This window comes from Pseudonaja textilis, chromosome 5 (assembly GCF_049901715.1).
Source record: "Pseudonaja textilis isolate UNSWEBS1 chromosome 5, rPseTex1.2, whole genome shotgun sequence".
Taxonomy (NCBI): Eukaryota; Metazoa; Chordata; class Lepidosauria; order Squamata; family Elapidae; genus Pseudonaja; species Pseudonaja textilis.
This window is the reverse complement of record NC_141994.1, coordinates 16,792,935-16,807,639: the sequence shown is the minus strand read 5'-3', so window position 1 is coordinate 16,807,639 and position 14,705 is coordinate 16,792,935. Positions and strand designations below refer to the sequence as shown.

The following is a 14,705-nucleotide window of genomic DNA, read 5'->3' as shown; positions in this document are numbered from 1 at the left end:
ACGCAGGGACTAACGTAGAAGGGAGCAACATGAGTTGCGTGGCTTACAGGGGAGGAAAGGGCCCTGATTCCCTTCATTAGCCGCAGCTGGGAACAGTGTTTAAAAAGGGAGTTTGTGCACAGCAACTCCTGGGAAGCAAATCGTGAGTTATCTGTTATGGTTGAGGCTTATCTGGGTTCCTGGCGTCTTCCCAACGGTGTGTGTTTTGTTGGCCTTTCATTCTTCATCCTGCCCTGTCCAGTTAATTGCTGCAGTGTGGTCTGTGTGGATTTTTATTTACAGTTTATATGTACTTCGTTTTCAGACTGAATTTCCTTCATTTAAAAACTGTTCTTGGGAGTGTTTTCTCCAGCCAAAGGTAACTGGACATTGGGGGCAAAGTTGGAGGTATTAAAGGGACTTTTCTTATTTATGTGACTGTGTTGCCTTTGTGCCAAGCCCTGGGTCATCACAGATTAAGAGAACAAGGTATGTCCAGCCTAACGAATAAAAGAATTAAGAGTGAAATGATAGTTGTCTTCTGGTACGTGAGGGTCTGCCAAAAGAGTTGGGGGATCAACCTATTCAGAAAAGCACCTCAGGGCAGGACAAGATGATTAATGGAGTTGGAAGCAGAGGGTCCCAAAGGTGCTTTTGTTCTTTTTTTTTTCAAGAGGCAACTGGACTTTTGTGTTTTTCTTTGAAGATGTTTTCGTTTCTCATCCAAACAGCTTCTTCAACCTTCACTGGATGGCGGGGAATGGAAGGATTTATACTCCTTGCAGACAGCTGGTAATTTGCATTCTTTTAGCGAGTCGTTAAGGTCACCTGGAGGTTTATCCTGTCCTCAGGGTGGTGAGGACATTTGAGTGGTGCAAATGTGTGGAGGTGTGAAGCCTTCTTGGAACTGTTGAAAGGACTGTGATGTAGATTAGAAATGGACGATGATGTATCCCTCCCTCTCTGTTGAGAGGTCTGCTCAGTTTGGGCCTCTTTGACCCCTCATTCAAACCAGCTGGTTTGAAAGAGAGGTCAAAGAGAGGGAGGAATGCGACATCTCCACACTCATTTGCACTACTCAGGTGACCCTGACGACACAGATAAACCTCCAGGTGACCTTAACAATTCCCTAAAAGAATGCAAATGACCAGCTGCCTGTCCTTCCAATCCCCACCATCCTGTCAGAGCTGAAGAAGCTTCTTGGATGAGAAGCGAAACGTCTTCAAAGAAAAACCAAGAAAGTCTAGTTGCCTCTTGAAAAAAGCACCGTTGGGCTAACCATGGGTGCCTGGATGACTGAGAATCTCCATAGATATTCTGATCGTATCAGTAACTTGGGAACCAAAGCCAACATTTGATAAGAAGAAAATGGATGTTTTGGGAGAGACAAATGGTCTCCAACTCCTTAAATTAGTGTTTCTTAAACTTGGCAACTTTAAGAGGCATGCTGGTTTGGGAATTCTAGGAGTTGGGGTTCACATGTCTTAATTGCCAAGGCTGATAAACTCCGTTTTAAAGCATCAAATACAATTAAAAAATAAATTCAACATAACATTAAATCCTAATTGGAAACAATTCCTTGAGTATAATTGAACGTGTGGTTCTGTACTATTCCCCCAATTAGATTTTTTTACACAGTCTATAACTCAACTTTCTGGGAAATTAAATTGCTAGCGTTGATTCATTTCATTATATTTTACCGTGTAAGTTAATGATTTATGCCACAATAAGCAGGCATTTTAACAGGGATATTCTTTTTCTTAGAAGAAATAGATTTATGATCATTGTATCGGTTATTGGAAAATAGTAATTTTTCTATTCTATTTGCTTACCTATGGTCCACTATTTGCATTCTAGATTTTATTCATTTTACGCATTTTCTACGTATATTCTTTCTTTAAAGCCTTTCATAAAAGAAACACTTAAAAAAATAAAAATTAAGTAGAAAACTGCACTTCCCTATGGTATACCACTCTCAGAAATGGGCTTTATAGAATTTCATACTCATTTAAGGATTGGCCCCCAACAGCTTTCCAGGATCTGAATCAGAAGAATTCCCAGCACTTGCTCTACGTCAAACTTAGAAACTTGAAAATATATGGATTCCAGCTCTTAGAATTCCCCAGCCAGTTCTGCTGGCTGAGGAATTCTGGAAGTTAACATGCACACCCATTAAGTTTGAAAAATGTTGATCTAAGTGATCAAGTTGGTTTCTGTGGAACAGGGAGCAAGGAAAAAAGAAAACCAGAATATGAAAAGATCCAATTTCCTTTGGGTACTGATCATGTTGATGGTAGCATGTCCAACCTACCCAGACAGACTACCTCAAGAGAGTATAAATATTGTCAAAACAATGTTTGTCATTTCTGGATTATTTGAAGGAGAGGAGTATGACGGGGTGACTTTAGAGTGGGGAAAGCCATGTTCAAATCTCATACAAAATTATTTTGGCACAGTCACTTTCTCTCAGCCCAGCCTACCTTGCAAGACTGTTGCTATTGACTTACTTCAGGAAGCATCTTTATGGAACGTTTGTGGTGCATGTTTCATCCAATTCTATTCTGAGCGGCTGAAGTTTGAGTCAGCCTTCCTTCCTTCCGAGGTCAGTAAAATGAAGACCCATATTGTTAGGGGCAATAGGCTGACTCTGTAAACCGCTTATACAGGACTGGTAAAGCACTATGAAGTGGTATATAAGTCCAAGTATTATTTTTAAGAAGAGAAAGTTTGAACTGCAGATTGCCAAGAGTTACGAGTCCACTCTGTTTCCTGAGGCTATCAAGAGCGCATATTGTAAGATTAAAAATGACCGTTCCTTCGCAGGCCATCAATCTCAGTCTTAAGGATGAATCCCCATTTGCAAACTGGGGTTTTGGGGAACCAACAACTCTACGCACCCAGAATTTTCATCAGAAAAGATGAATTATTTTATTCCAAACAGGCAACTCTGCCATCCGAGATGTACAATATATATGGAGTGAAGTCATGGGATAGGTGATATCAAAAGGGAAAGCAATGCAGTCAAAGGTTTAGAAAACAGACTTGGATCACCACCACCACCCCACCCCCAAAATGAAAAGGAAGCCTAGATGTGTCTGAATCAGGGCGAAAAGGAGACAGAATCAGTGATCCCAAATGGATCACTGTCTTTCTCATCCGGAACACGTTTTTGAAAACCAGCTGCCACATCACAATTAGCATTCCTATAAGCTTTCGCCCTTCACAAACCCTACAATGACTAGGAAAGTCAATGCTAGGAAGGTCAGAGTTGTTTCCATTATACTACCAAGGTAATGGGACTCAAGCAGTGGTGGTATGCTACTGGTTTGGACTGGTTCCCCTGAATCGGTAGTAAAAAAAAAATAAGCCTCCAAGATCTGCTGAGAGGAGAAAGAAGAGAAAAGCGCAGGGTTGGCCTTCCCATCCACCCCTGGTCTTTTCTCTTCTTTCTCCTTTCAGCTGATTGGCATTGCAGGCCTCAGCTGGTGTGTAGAAAGCTGCGCGCATGCGTTAGGTGCACGAGCGATCACCGAACCAGTAGTGGACCAGGTAGGATCCCACTGCTGGACTCAAGCGTGTTCAGACTCTCACTGCAGAAGTGAGATTTGGAGCTCAGACTAAACCTATGCCAAGCTCCAGACAGGGCACTTTCTTCTCAACAATGCCTCGCCAGTCTGTGACACACACGCCACTGTTGGGATAAGGCACTATTGCTCAACAGGGGAGACTGTAGGCAACAGTTCTGCAGAAAAAGGAAACAGAACATGGATATTTTCCAGGGAGCGAAATTTCATTTCCAAAGGCAGGCTGTAGGGCTTAAAGCACAGAAGGTTTTTTACAACACAAAAAGCAAGCAGAAACCAGCCATTCCCAACCTGGTTAGCTTCTAGATCATGGGTGTCAAACTCAATTTCATTGAGGGTTGCATCAGGGTTGTGTTTGACCTCAGAGGGCCGGGGGGGTACGGCCAGCTTGACATCACTCGTATCGGAGGTGTCTGTGATGGCCCGAGAGCTCTCCCAGTGAAAAAAGTCTCCCAAGCTCTGTTTTCGGCTGTGACGGCCTCCTGCAACAAACACTCTGCCAGTGAAAATGGAGCTTAGGAAGGCTGCCCGCAGCCCTCCCAAGTTCCATATTAGGCTGTGATGGCCTCCTGCAACACTCTGCTAGCGAAAATGAGCTGTTTTCACTGGCAGAGGCACTTCAGGTCAGTCCTTCACTGTTTCCAGGGTAGCCCCATGGGCCAAATCTAAGTACCCCACAGGCCAGATGCCACCCCCGGGCCTTGAGAGGTTGACACCCCTGTTCTAGATTATTGGACAACAGCATTCATTCTTGAACCACTTTCACTCACTTCAGATAATGGGAGCTGCCTACCAACCCAACTGAAGGGCCACCAAGTTAGGAAACTGACTGGAAAGACAACAAAACATAAGAAGGGAAATCGAAAGCCATTTCCTGGGACATCCCTTGCGGTTTCTGGAGAACTTCCGGTCACTCTGCATTCTTGTACTTTGTGAACAAGTTGTATAAAACCCGCAGGGTAGACTTCAGATCCAGGTTGACAACATCTGAGGGATAAACCGAAAGGAAAACATGTAGTGCCTTTTCTTTACCAAAACATGATTTTGAAATGCAAGGGGGAAAGTCTTTATCTTTAGGTGCTAGTTTTGGTTTATATGTTTATGGATTAAACTTCCTGTTGGGCATCAAGGTGAATTTTGGTCTATCTCGAGATCCAAAGTTAAATCCAGTGATAGTTTCAGAATTATCCTAGGATCGAGGATATTTGTTAAGGGTAAAAATTATCATTGGCATTAGAGTGAATTTAGGATTAGGGTTCTCTGGGAAGAAATAATCTGGGGGCAGCCTTAAAGTGAAAGTTTTATCTTTAGTGCTAATCTAATCTTGGAGTACAGATAGCATTCAACATGTGGAGCTAAATATTCCTATTGGAATGAAGTACACTTTAACAGTAAACAACCTTGATATTTTAGGGTTCCATTTCATTTATGGTGAGGTTATATGGTTAGTGTTGTCTGAGAACTGCCCTATAGCACAGTTTTAGTTTACATGTAATGCTTAGGGCAGTTATGGGTAATCTTTTCATTGTGTGCCGAAAGTGTGTGCCTGCACCCATAATGCAATGTGCGCATTACACCCCCTGCCCCCATTGCACATGTTTGTGACCCTGTGTGCTGCATACCTATGCGCATGCAATACCCCCCCCCACGCATGCGCACCAGATACCCGACAATCAGCTGGCTGGCGGGAGGTGTGTGCACATGTGCAGTGGATCTATTCCAGGCAAAGGCTCTCATGCCAGCAGAAATGGCTCTGCGTGCCACTTCCGGCATGCGAGCCATAGGTTTGCCATCATGGGCTTAGGGTTTATAATTCCTAGTGGCATTAGGGCAGTCAGGAACAGTTTGATACTGTTATCGTTTGCAAGAAGCCATTGGCCATCTCCTCCGGCCAGACACGGAGCCTCCTAAATTTATTTTCTGAGGACATTAGTTCCAGGTCTTCAGGTAGTACCTTCCGGTCGCGCTTTTGGTTTCTTGAGTCCCGCATCTTGCATCAGCTCAAAAGAAAAGGAGACATTGTGAACCTGGAGAAGGAATCAGACAACATAAAGGTGTGTTTAGATTCTAGTAATGGATGATAACCCCTTTTCTGAGTAACCAATTTTATGAAAAGGCAACAACTTTCATGAACTGAATCCATCCAATGGCAAGGAGAGGCTAAACCTTATGTTCTTCACCACCACTAGATGGACCCGCAACTGGCTGGCAAACCGTACTCAATGAGTAGTCCTTAATGGGTCTAAGTCTACATGGAAGGAAGTAAGCAGTGGAATGCCACAAGGTTCCGTCTTAGGCCCAGGACTCTTCAATATCTTCATTAATGACTTAGATGAGGGAATAGAAGGGGAACTTACCAAATTTGCAGATGATACTAAGCTAGCAGGAATAGCTAACACCCAAGAAGATAGGCTCAAGATCCAGATGGATCTTGACAGACTAGAACACTGGGCCATATCCAACAAAATGAAATTCAGTGTAGAGAAAAATAAAGTCCCACACTTAGGCAAGAAAAACCAAAAACATATAGACTGGGTGAAATCAGGCTCAGTAGCAGTAACTGTGAGAGGGATCTTGTGGTCTTAGTGGACAACCAGCTGAATATGAGCCAGCAGTGTGCAGCAGCAGCCAAAAAAGCTAATGCAATCCTAAGTTGTATTAACAGTGGGATACAATCAAGAGAGGTACTAATACCACTCTATAAAGCCTTAATAAGACCCCACTTAGAGTACTGCATCCAATTTTGTTCACCACATTATAAAAAAGCTGTTGAGACTCTAGAAAAAGTGCAGAGAAGAGCAACCAGGATGATTAGGGGACTGGAGACTAAAACACATGAAGAACGGTTACAGGAACTGGGCATGGCTAGTCTAGTAAAGAGAAGGACCAGGGGAGACATGATAGCGGTCTTCCAAAATCTGAGGGGCTGCCACAGAGAGGAGGAAGGGGGTCAAGCTGTTCTCCAAAGCACTCAAAGGGCGGACAAGGAATAATGGATGGAAACTGGACAAGGAGAGATTTAACCTGGAAATAAGGAGAAACTTTCGGACAGTGGGAACAATCAACCCATGGAACAGAAGTTGCCCTCGGAAGTTGTGGGAGCTTCATCACTTGAGACTTTCAAGAAGAGATTGGACTGCCATCTGTCAGAAATGATGTAGGGTCTCCCGCTTGGGCAGAGGGTTGGACTAGATGACCTACAAGGTCCCTTCCAACTCTGATTATCTGTTATCTGTTATCTGTAACTTGTGCCGGTGTTTTTCAACTGTTAGGAATGCCAAGATGTGTGGACTTCAACTCCCAGAATTCTCTGGGCTGAGCAATTCTAGGAGTTAAGTTTTTTTTTTTTAATCAGGGCAACCTGGTCTACAGGTTCAAATCCAAGAAGGCTATGGCTAGCTGATGAGAGCTAAATAGCTTGAAACAGATCTATAAAAGTCACCCTTTGTTTCTTTGTTGGCAAACATAAATTTAACACAATTCCAGGAGTTGAAGTCCACATATCTTAAAATGAAAATGTTCCCAATGTTGAAAAACACTTGGCTTAGGCTCACCTAAATGCATTCCATTTCTCTATTGTCTGTTTGCAGGGTGTGGTTAAAAAAAAACGTTAAAATGGTGGCAGCAATGATGCAACTGAAGCTGTATCCATTTAAAAGAAACGCGTGTCATAACTAGACAGACTCTCGGACCGGGCAGTTAACTGCCTTAATTTTTTTTCCTGTCTACTTTTCTGGGGGGGCTCTTACGTTCCAGGTTGCGTTCCCTTCAGGTAAACATGGATCACATTGAAAAGGAATTTGTTGCAGGCCGGTTACATCACTCTGGAGGTCAGAATGAGATCAGAAGCACAATTTGGAAGGAACCCTTCCCCAAATACAGAAAATCAGGATGATACTGAAGATGATGAATGACATTTACAAATGCATGTGGGTGGCAAAAAAACTTTCCTTGTGACAGGACAATAGTTTTCTACAACTCCTTCTCTTTCTCTCTCTTTCTCGCTCTTTTTAATGAACTAGTTTATTAAGGATTACATTGGCACAGTAGGAAACAATTCAGTTAAAACCATCCGATAGCGATGTAAGTTGGGGCGATATAAACAAGAAAATGCATTCTCCCTCTTAGAATTAATGGTGATTTTAAAAGGTTAATTGCACTTTCCAATTCTTGCTTGGTTCTCATTCATGATTGCTGCCTCCTGCTGGTCGTACAAGGCATTGCACCAGCATCAAGGAAATTCCAAATTTTCACCTTTTCTGGAGCATTCTGAATGCAGCAGGATATTGTTCCTAGTGCAGTGACAAAAGATCTCCCAGTGCCTTGGGTACAGAAATGCATAGTTTCCCAATCTCTGACACGAATGCATTATTCCCTCCGCTCCAATATGTAACAGACTTATTTGGGACTTGTTAAAAAAGAAGGGTTTGCAAACATCTCTTTCTCAATGTGCAGCAATCAGAATTTGCATCTCTGGAGAAAGAGGCTGATCAGTTTGTGCTGCTGCTAGTTGAGGCAAAACTATTTAGTTTTAGATCTCTTTCAATGCTACGCTCTCACACATACCCAGGGCTGGAATTCTACCGGTTCGGACCAGTTCTATAGAGCTGGGCGGTCATATAAATTTTCATAAATAAATAAAATGCCCAATCTGGTTACTGCTCACCTTCTGATCAAAACTTTCAGGTGTTAAGAAGAAGTGATGGAGAGGAACAAAATAATCTTCAAGGAGACCCATCAGGAGCACCAGGTAGACGCCATCTGCAAACTGAGAAAAAGGGCCAGATATGAAGATGAGAATCAAGAGGCAGCAGAACCTCACCGGGCTGAAGATCTTCCAGCCAATATGGCCACCTGAGCTTCTGGTTATGCGCGTGCTGGCCACACCTGGTCTTCCGTTTTCTGGCGTGCATGTGTGCGCAAAGATCAGTTGGCTGGTGCGCATGTGCGCCCCAGAAACCAGAAGCTCAGTTTTGCACTAGGGAGCTGCTCTTATCGTTTCAGGTGCTCCCACGCGCATTCCCGTTTTGGCACTTGGTGCCGAAAAGGTTTGCCAACACTGCTTTAGAGGATTGTCTAGAAGAATTCCCAAAGTGTTCCCAGGTGACCCCAAGAATTGATCAATTCCCATTCAGATTTCAACTGGCATCCAGTTGCAAAGCCTCCCAAACTTGCCTTTGAGCTGTCAGAGGCAGAAGAGTGCAATGGTACTTGTTTAGAACAGTGGCCCCCAACCTTTTTTGAACCATGGACCGGTTTCACGATTATTTATTCTTCCACGGACCGGTACCTGAGTAACGCAAGACTCCACCGCCATCGGGATGGCTCTTTGTTCGAAGGCCCCCCTTCGACGTAACTAAGGCGTGAGCACCCAAACGCTGCTTTTCAACTGAAAACCCAGAAGCACTTTCCAACCAAAAACCCGAAACAAGATGGCGGCATCCAAGCTTTGCAGCCCGGTAAAAAATGATCCACGGACCAGTACTGGTAGTTGGGGACCCCTGATTTAGAACACAGAGTAATAGGTTAGAAGGAACCTTAGAGGTCTTGTAGTCCAACCCGCTGCTCAAGCAGGAGACCCTCTACCAAATGGCTGTCCCATTTTCTTGAAAATTTCCAGGATGGACCACCAACAACTTCTGGAGGCAGGAAATTTCTCCTTAGTTCTAGGTTGGGTCTTTTCTTAATGATCTCCCATCCGTGACTTCCGATCCAGCCCTCAGGTGCTTTAGATCAGGGGATGTCAACCTATGAGCTGCGGCCCACTACCAAGCCAGGGCCTATGTGGAACCAGGCCGCACGAGCGGTGGGCCAGTGTGCACACAAATGTTCACCAGGCTGCCGCTCCCACAAGTGGAACTGAGCGCGCGTGTGTCGGCCCGCCACTCATGAGGCCCTGTTCACCTCTCTCCCTTCCCCAGCTGGGTGTTGTGGTTAGCCGGCAGCAGGTGCGGACGGCTGTGGAGAGCGAGGACTCAGATGAGGAGCCAGGACCATTAGGCAGTGAACTGCTGCCTTCAGATATTGTGGGGGCTGGCAGCAATGAGGAGGAGGTTCCCGAGGAGCCTGTGCCAAGTGCATGTGAGTGCAGGATTGCTGGTAGGAAAGAGCAGTTACATCAGCACGGGCCACTCAGGAGTAAGGCTGCAAGGTAATGGCCTGTCCTTCAAGAAGATAAAAGCCAGCTGTGAAACTGTTAGGCATCCAGAAATTTTCCATGGTAATCAATCACTCCAAGACAAGTATAATCTCCAGCTGATTTATTAGGAACAGCTCTGGTGCTTCTATGGCATTTCCAAAAGCGAAAGTCATTTTCAGCGCGTTTCACAAAATCCACCTTCTCTCTTCCCACTTCTACACTTCATTAATCACGAGAACCAATTAAATGCAGCTGGAATTTTTTAATGCGACATACAGCATAACCTTGAACTTTTGAACTCCTCCACCCCCCTTCCATTCCTTTCTTGGCAGCTGAATCTCAGAGCTGACACTAACCTTCTTTGCAGAAGGCAAAGACGTTTTGAAACTACAGCTTTGTGGACATTCCAGTATCCTGAGTTTGTATTTGAAGATTCTTATTTTGCAAATTATTTCTTGTCTGTTATCTTTTGGCAAGGCTCGCTCTGTTTGGCAAGGCTCGTGCTTATCACAGCTAATTATTTTGTAAAAGCATTACAAGGTTTCTGTTCTTTTTGAATTGTGTTTGATTTGTCGGAAAAGGGCGTGAGTCAGAACACTGGGCCACCAAGTAGCAAAGGTTGGGAACCACTGCTTTGGAGGATATGTTGACCCCTTCTTCTCAGCAACAGCCTCTCAAATACTGGAAGATTGCTATCATACCAGCCCTAATCCTTCTCTTCTTTAGACTAGACCAGGGGGGCCCAAACTTGGCAACTTTAAGACTTGTGGACTTCAACTCTCAGAATTCTCTAGCCAGTTTGGAGACCTCTGGCCTAGACGTACTAGTTCTCTCCATCATTCATCATACAGTTTAGCCTCCATAAACTTTGTTATCTTTGTTGTTCTTCTCTGGACGCATTTTAGGGTCTCCACAATTTTTTTTTAATAACGTGACGACCAGAACTGTATGCAATATTCCAAGGACAGCCTCACTAGTATGGTATAAAGTGGTACTATCACTTCACATGATCTTTGTCATGCCCCTGATGGAGACTGACTCTGAGGGAGAGGAGAAACAGCCGACGGGGAGTGGAAATGTGGCTCCGGAGGTTGTGGAGGAGGCTGGGGAAGAGCAGAGGCCGGCTGGGCAGTCAGAGGAGGACCCAGGCCCATCCCCTCTCCATCCTAGGGCACACAGGGAGGAGAGGATAAGGGAGAGACATGGTCTATTCGGGAGGACAGGGCCTTGATTCTCTTCATGGGCTGCAGCTGTAACAACTGGATAAGAGGATGGACCTGCATATTGGTGAATGCTAGAAACAAAGTGTGGAAATATCTCTAGTTTATGGTTTCTCTCTGAGTTTGGCGTCCTTCCCAATGTGTGTTATCTGTGGACGTCCTCCAGCCCTTATCTTGCTTGGTTTTTGTTGCTTTTTTCCTTCTTCTTGTAACTGTTTGTGTGGGAGTTTTTTGTCTTCTGTCAAGAAGCTTGGAAGCAAAGCTTCACCTGTTTTCTGTGACTGTGTTTGTTTTGTATCCCACCCTGGGTCATCACAATCTTGAAACTATCCCTCAAGTAATGCAACCTAGGACTGCATTAGCCTTTTTGGCAGCTGCAGGACACTGCTGGCTCATACCTTGTTGCCATACGCCATAGAGACACAGTTCATCTTTGGAACTTTTTATGTAAAAAAAATTCCACTGAATGTTAGGAACAATGCACAGTGAAATAGCAACACAAATGCCTGCTGGATTTGTTTTGTTTTGTTGGGGATCAGGTGGTAGCTCAGCACAATTGTGCCTGGTTAAAATTTGGATGGGAGACCACCAGGAAATCCTACAGCAGAGAGCTATTGGGTGTGGAAGAGCATTCTGACAAAAAGGCCATGGCAAACCACTTCCACACTTCTACCAAAAAAAAACCCTAACTGCATCCCATAGTCTGTTCAATAGTCTCCTTACCTTTCCAGCTTTTTTTTTTTTTTTGCAGAAAGATTAAAAGCAAAGTAATGTTCAGTTCCAAAATGGAAAGACCTCCTCTGAAAATCTCCCTTCCATATTTGGGGACATAAGCAACCAAATAAGCTGGTAACCAAACTAGTTTCAAATGGGCCATCAATAGCTTCTTACTATTATTACTGATCCAAATAACTGGAGTATAAATATCCAGTATTGTTCCTAGATGTCTTACCTGGCTTTCTAATTCCGACACCTCCAAATTCAGCTTGTTTAAGTGTTTGTTTACAAAAGTGATCAAGGACTGAAAAACGGAGAAGAACACAGTGATTAGAGAAATAAATATCCAACCAATATTCAATTTAAAAAAAAATAACTTAACTATTTACAGTGTTTCCTGGAAAATAAGACCCAAGCAGAAAATAAGCCCTAGCCTGATTCTTTTTCCAGGATTCTCGTAATATAAGCCCTACCCTAAAAATAAGCCCCAGTTAAGATTGCCAGCCAGATGGATGCATTTTAGTTTCGTATTTCCCCCAAAATATGACCTAGATGGAAAATAAGCCCTACTGCATCTTTTGGGGTGAAAATTAATATAAGACCCAGTCTTATTTTCAGGGAAACAATTCATTCAAGCCTTCCATTCATTTGCTAGGACCTGCACATCAGATCTCAGTTTTATTACAAGGAGCAGAAGTTTTACCTTAGGCAGAGTGATGCATATAGAAAAAGGGTAGGGTTCACCTCACGATCCCATAATGCTGTTTGCATCACTCTGCCCCTCCCTCTTTTGTACAACCCCTTGTAGGGTTGTACAAAATTTATAATATTTGGAATTTAGGGGAACTGAAACAAGTTTCAAACAACTACCCAAGAAGTTTAATAATATTCCACATGCTTATTCCCATGAACAGGTACAGCACTGAGGACAAGGTTACTCTAAAGCTGAGCTCAACCCTGGATAATGTTATTCTATTTAAAATAGCAACCTAAAGGGACGAGATTCTGAGTTCTTGGCAGTCATCCACAGGTAGTCCTCGACTTACAACCCCAATTGAGCTCAAAATTTCTGTTAAGTGAGGCGTTTGTTAAGCGGGCTTTGCCCCATTTTACAACCTTTCTTGGCACAGTTGTTGAAGTGAATCACTGCAGTTGATAAGTTAGGAACCCGGCTGTTAAGTGAACTGGGTTTCCTGGTTGCCTTTACTCATCAGAAGGTCGCAAATGGTGAGCACAGGACCTTGGGACACAGCAATGGTCATAAGTATGAACCAGTTGCCAAGCATCTGAATTTTGATCTCATCATCATGGGGATGCGTCATGTCGTAACTGTGAAAAACAGTCATAAGTCACATTTGTCTGTGCTGTTGTAACTTTGAACAGTCACTAAACAAGCTCCTGTAAGTCAAGGACTACTGTTCTGACCTAGGCTTCCTAAACCATAATTACTCACACTCTTATTTCAAAAACAAGACTTATTTTATTGCAACGCTGGGAATTGTTTTCATTCCCAGCTGGAATTAATCTCAAACAGTCCCCCAAGATAAGCACACACCTTTCAGTTCTGTGAAGTGCTGCCAAAAACAGAAGGATCAAATGAACTAGAAAGGAAACCAACTGAAGTACAAAAAAAAAAACCCAATCGAAGTACAAAGAGCTTCAAGGAAGACTCTGAACCAGTTGAACTACTTTGCTTCCTGCAAAGGTTTAGTCACCTTGGCCTGACTTTTATACCTTATGGGAGGGGCAATCACCCCCCAACCTTATTCCCGAGTCGCCCCTTTTGTTTCAGCTGCTCTCGCCTTCTGGCAGCTCTGCGCACACACGCACTGGGAACAGGCTCCCCTTGTTCCTCTGCCTCGCTGCTGCCAGACTCCAGAGGCTTCAGAGTCAGGACACCATTCCCAAATGACATAAGACATAAAACATAAGAATTTATTTGTCATTACACTCGCAAGCGGGTGCAACGAAATGAGGTGCTCTTCCACAAGTAAAACTGGACAACACCATTGAAAGAAAAATAAAATTAAACACAACAGACCATACAATAATCTCTATACAATTTAAAAATGTAAATACCCCATTACTCTCAGCCATTAAATTCCACAAAAATCTTATGACCCTGCATTCAAAACTGCACTTGGATGGTCCTGTCCTCATCTCTACATCGGACACAGGACCCTTGTCCAAGTCCTCTACAGACTTCCTGACTGGTCCCCGTTCTTCCCCACTGTCCGATTCTGCTGCCGTCTGCACTGCGAACCACAACAACTACCTCTACTGCATCCTAGGAGTCTAGCTATCCTGTTCTTCATTAAGTTGCATAAATTGGTCTTTTTCAGTGCACCAAGGAAGCCAAGCATCCCGCAGTAAACAAAAGCAGTGAAGAGGCTCATTAAACACAATTTTACCTTTTTCACCACACTTAGTTTATCTGGAGCATGGTCAAAGAGTGTATCAAAAGCATCTCGTTCTGGTTTAAAAGAGAAAAAGAAAGGTTTGTTAAAATAGTGAGAATTCACAGCATAATATGAAAACATGACTAGACATGGTAAATTTATCTAAAAGGAAAAGGGTTTTAAATTTAAAATGACATTATTTTCTAAGAGAATAAATAAACATAAACACAAGACAAAAATCTTCTATGCTATCTTGCTTCCCAACCAAATCCAGTGGATTTTTCCTCCTTATAAATGTGTACATCTATCTGTATGTAAGCCTATACTTCTATATGTGTATTGTGTGTATAGAGATATGTGTACATAGATATGTGTCAGAAGGCACAGGCTCACAAAACAGCAGACTCCAGGAAAATAAGTGTTTACTTGAATTAACAACTACTGATTAAATTTAATTGCCTGTAAAACGTAACATCCCATTTATCAAATTAATTCATTCTACAACTGCAAATAGCAGCCATTCTCTTGGACACACAAACCATTCTCACACACAAAAGCACAAAATTATAGTGTGTGCCTAATCTGATAGGTTAACTTTAGAAATAAAAGACAAATATTATCTAAATATTATAAAACATAAATTTTATAAATGGTTATATAATAGAAG

At 43.1% G+C, this 14,705-nt stretch overlaps 1 protein-coding gene across 5 annotated transcripts in view; it reads right to left on the bottom strand.

The window, feature by feature from the left end:
* Positions 1–2,882: 2,882 nt before the first annotated feature.
* LOC113437573 (beta-parvin) overlaps positions 2,883–14,705 on the bottom strand; it is a 52,107-nt gene continuing 40,284 nt past the window's right edge. For all 5 annotated transcript variants that reach the window (XM_026702654.2, XM_087934192.1, XM_026702646.2 and 2 more), the window contains exons 9-13: positions 14,051–14,112; positions 11,875–11,943; positions 8,230–8,331; positions 5,518–5,590; positions 2,883–4,550 (exon numbers count right to left, since the gene is read on the bottom strand). In XM_026702654.2, the coding sequence (XP_026558439.1) occupies positions 4,474–4,550; positions 5,518–5,590; positions 8,230–8,331; positions 11,875–11,943; positions 14,051–14,112 (383 nt within the window). In that variant the 3' untranslated portion in view covers positions 2,883–4,473. The remainder of the gene's footprint in view (positions 4,551–5,517; positions 5,591–8,229; positions 8,332–11,874; positions 11,944–14,050; positions 14,113–14,705) is intronic.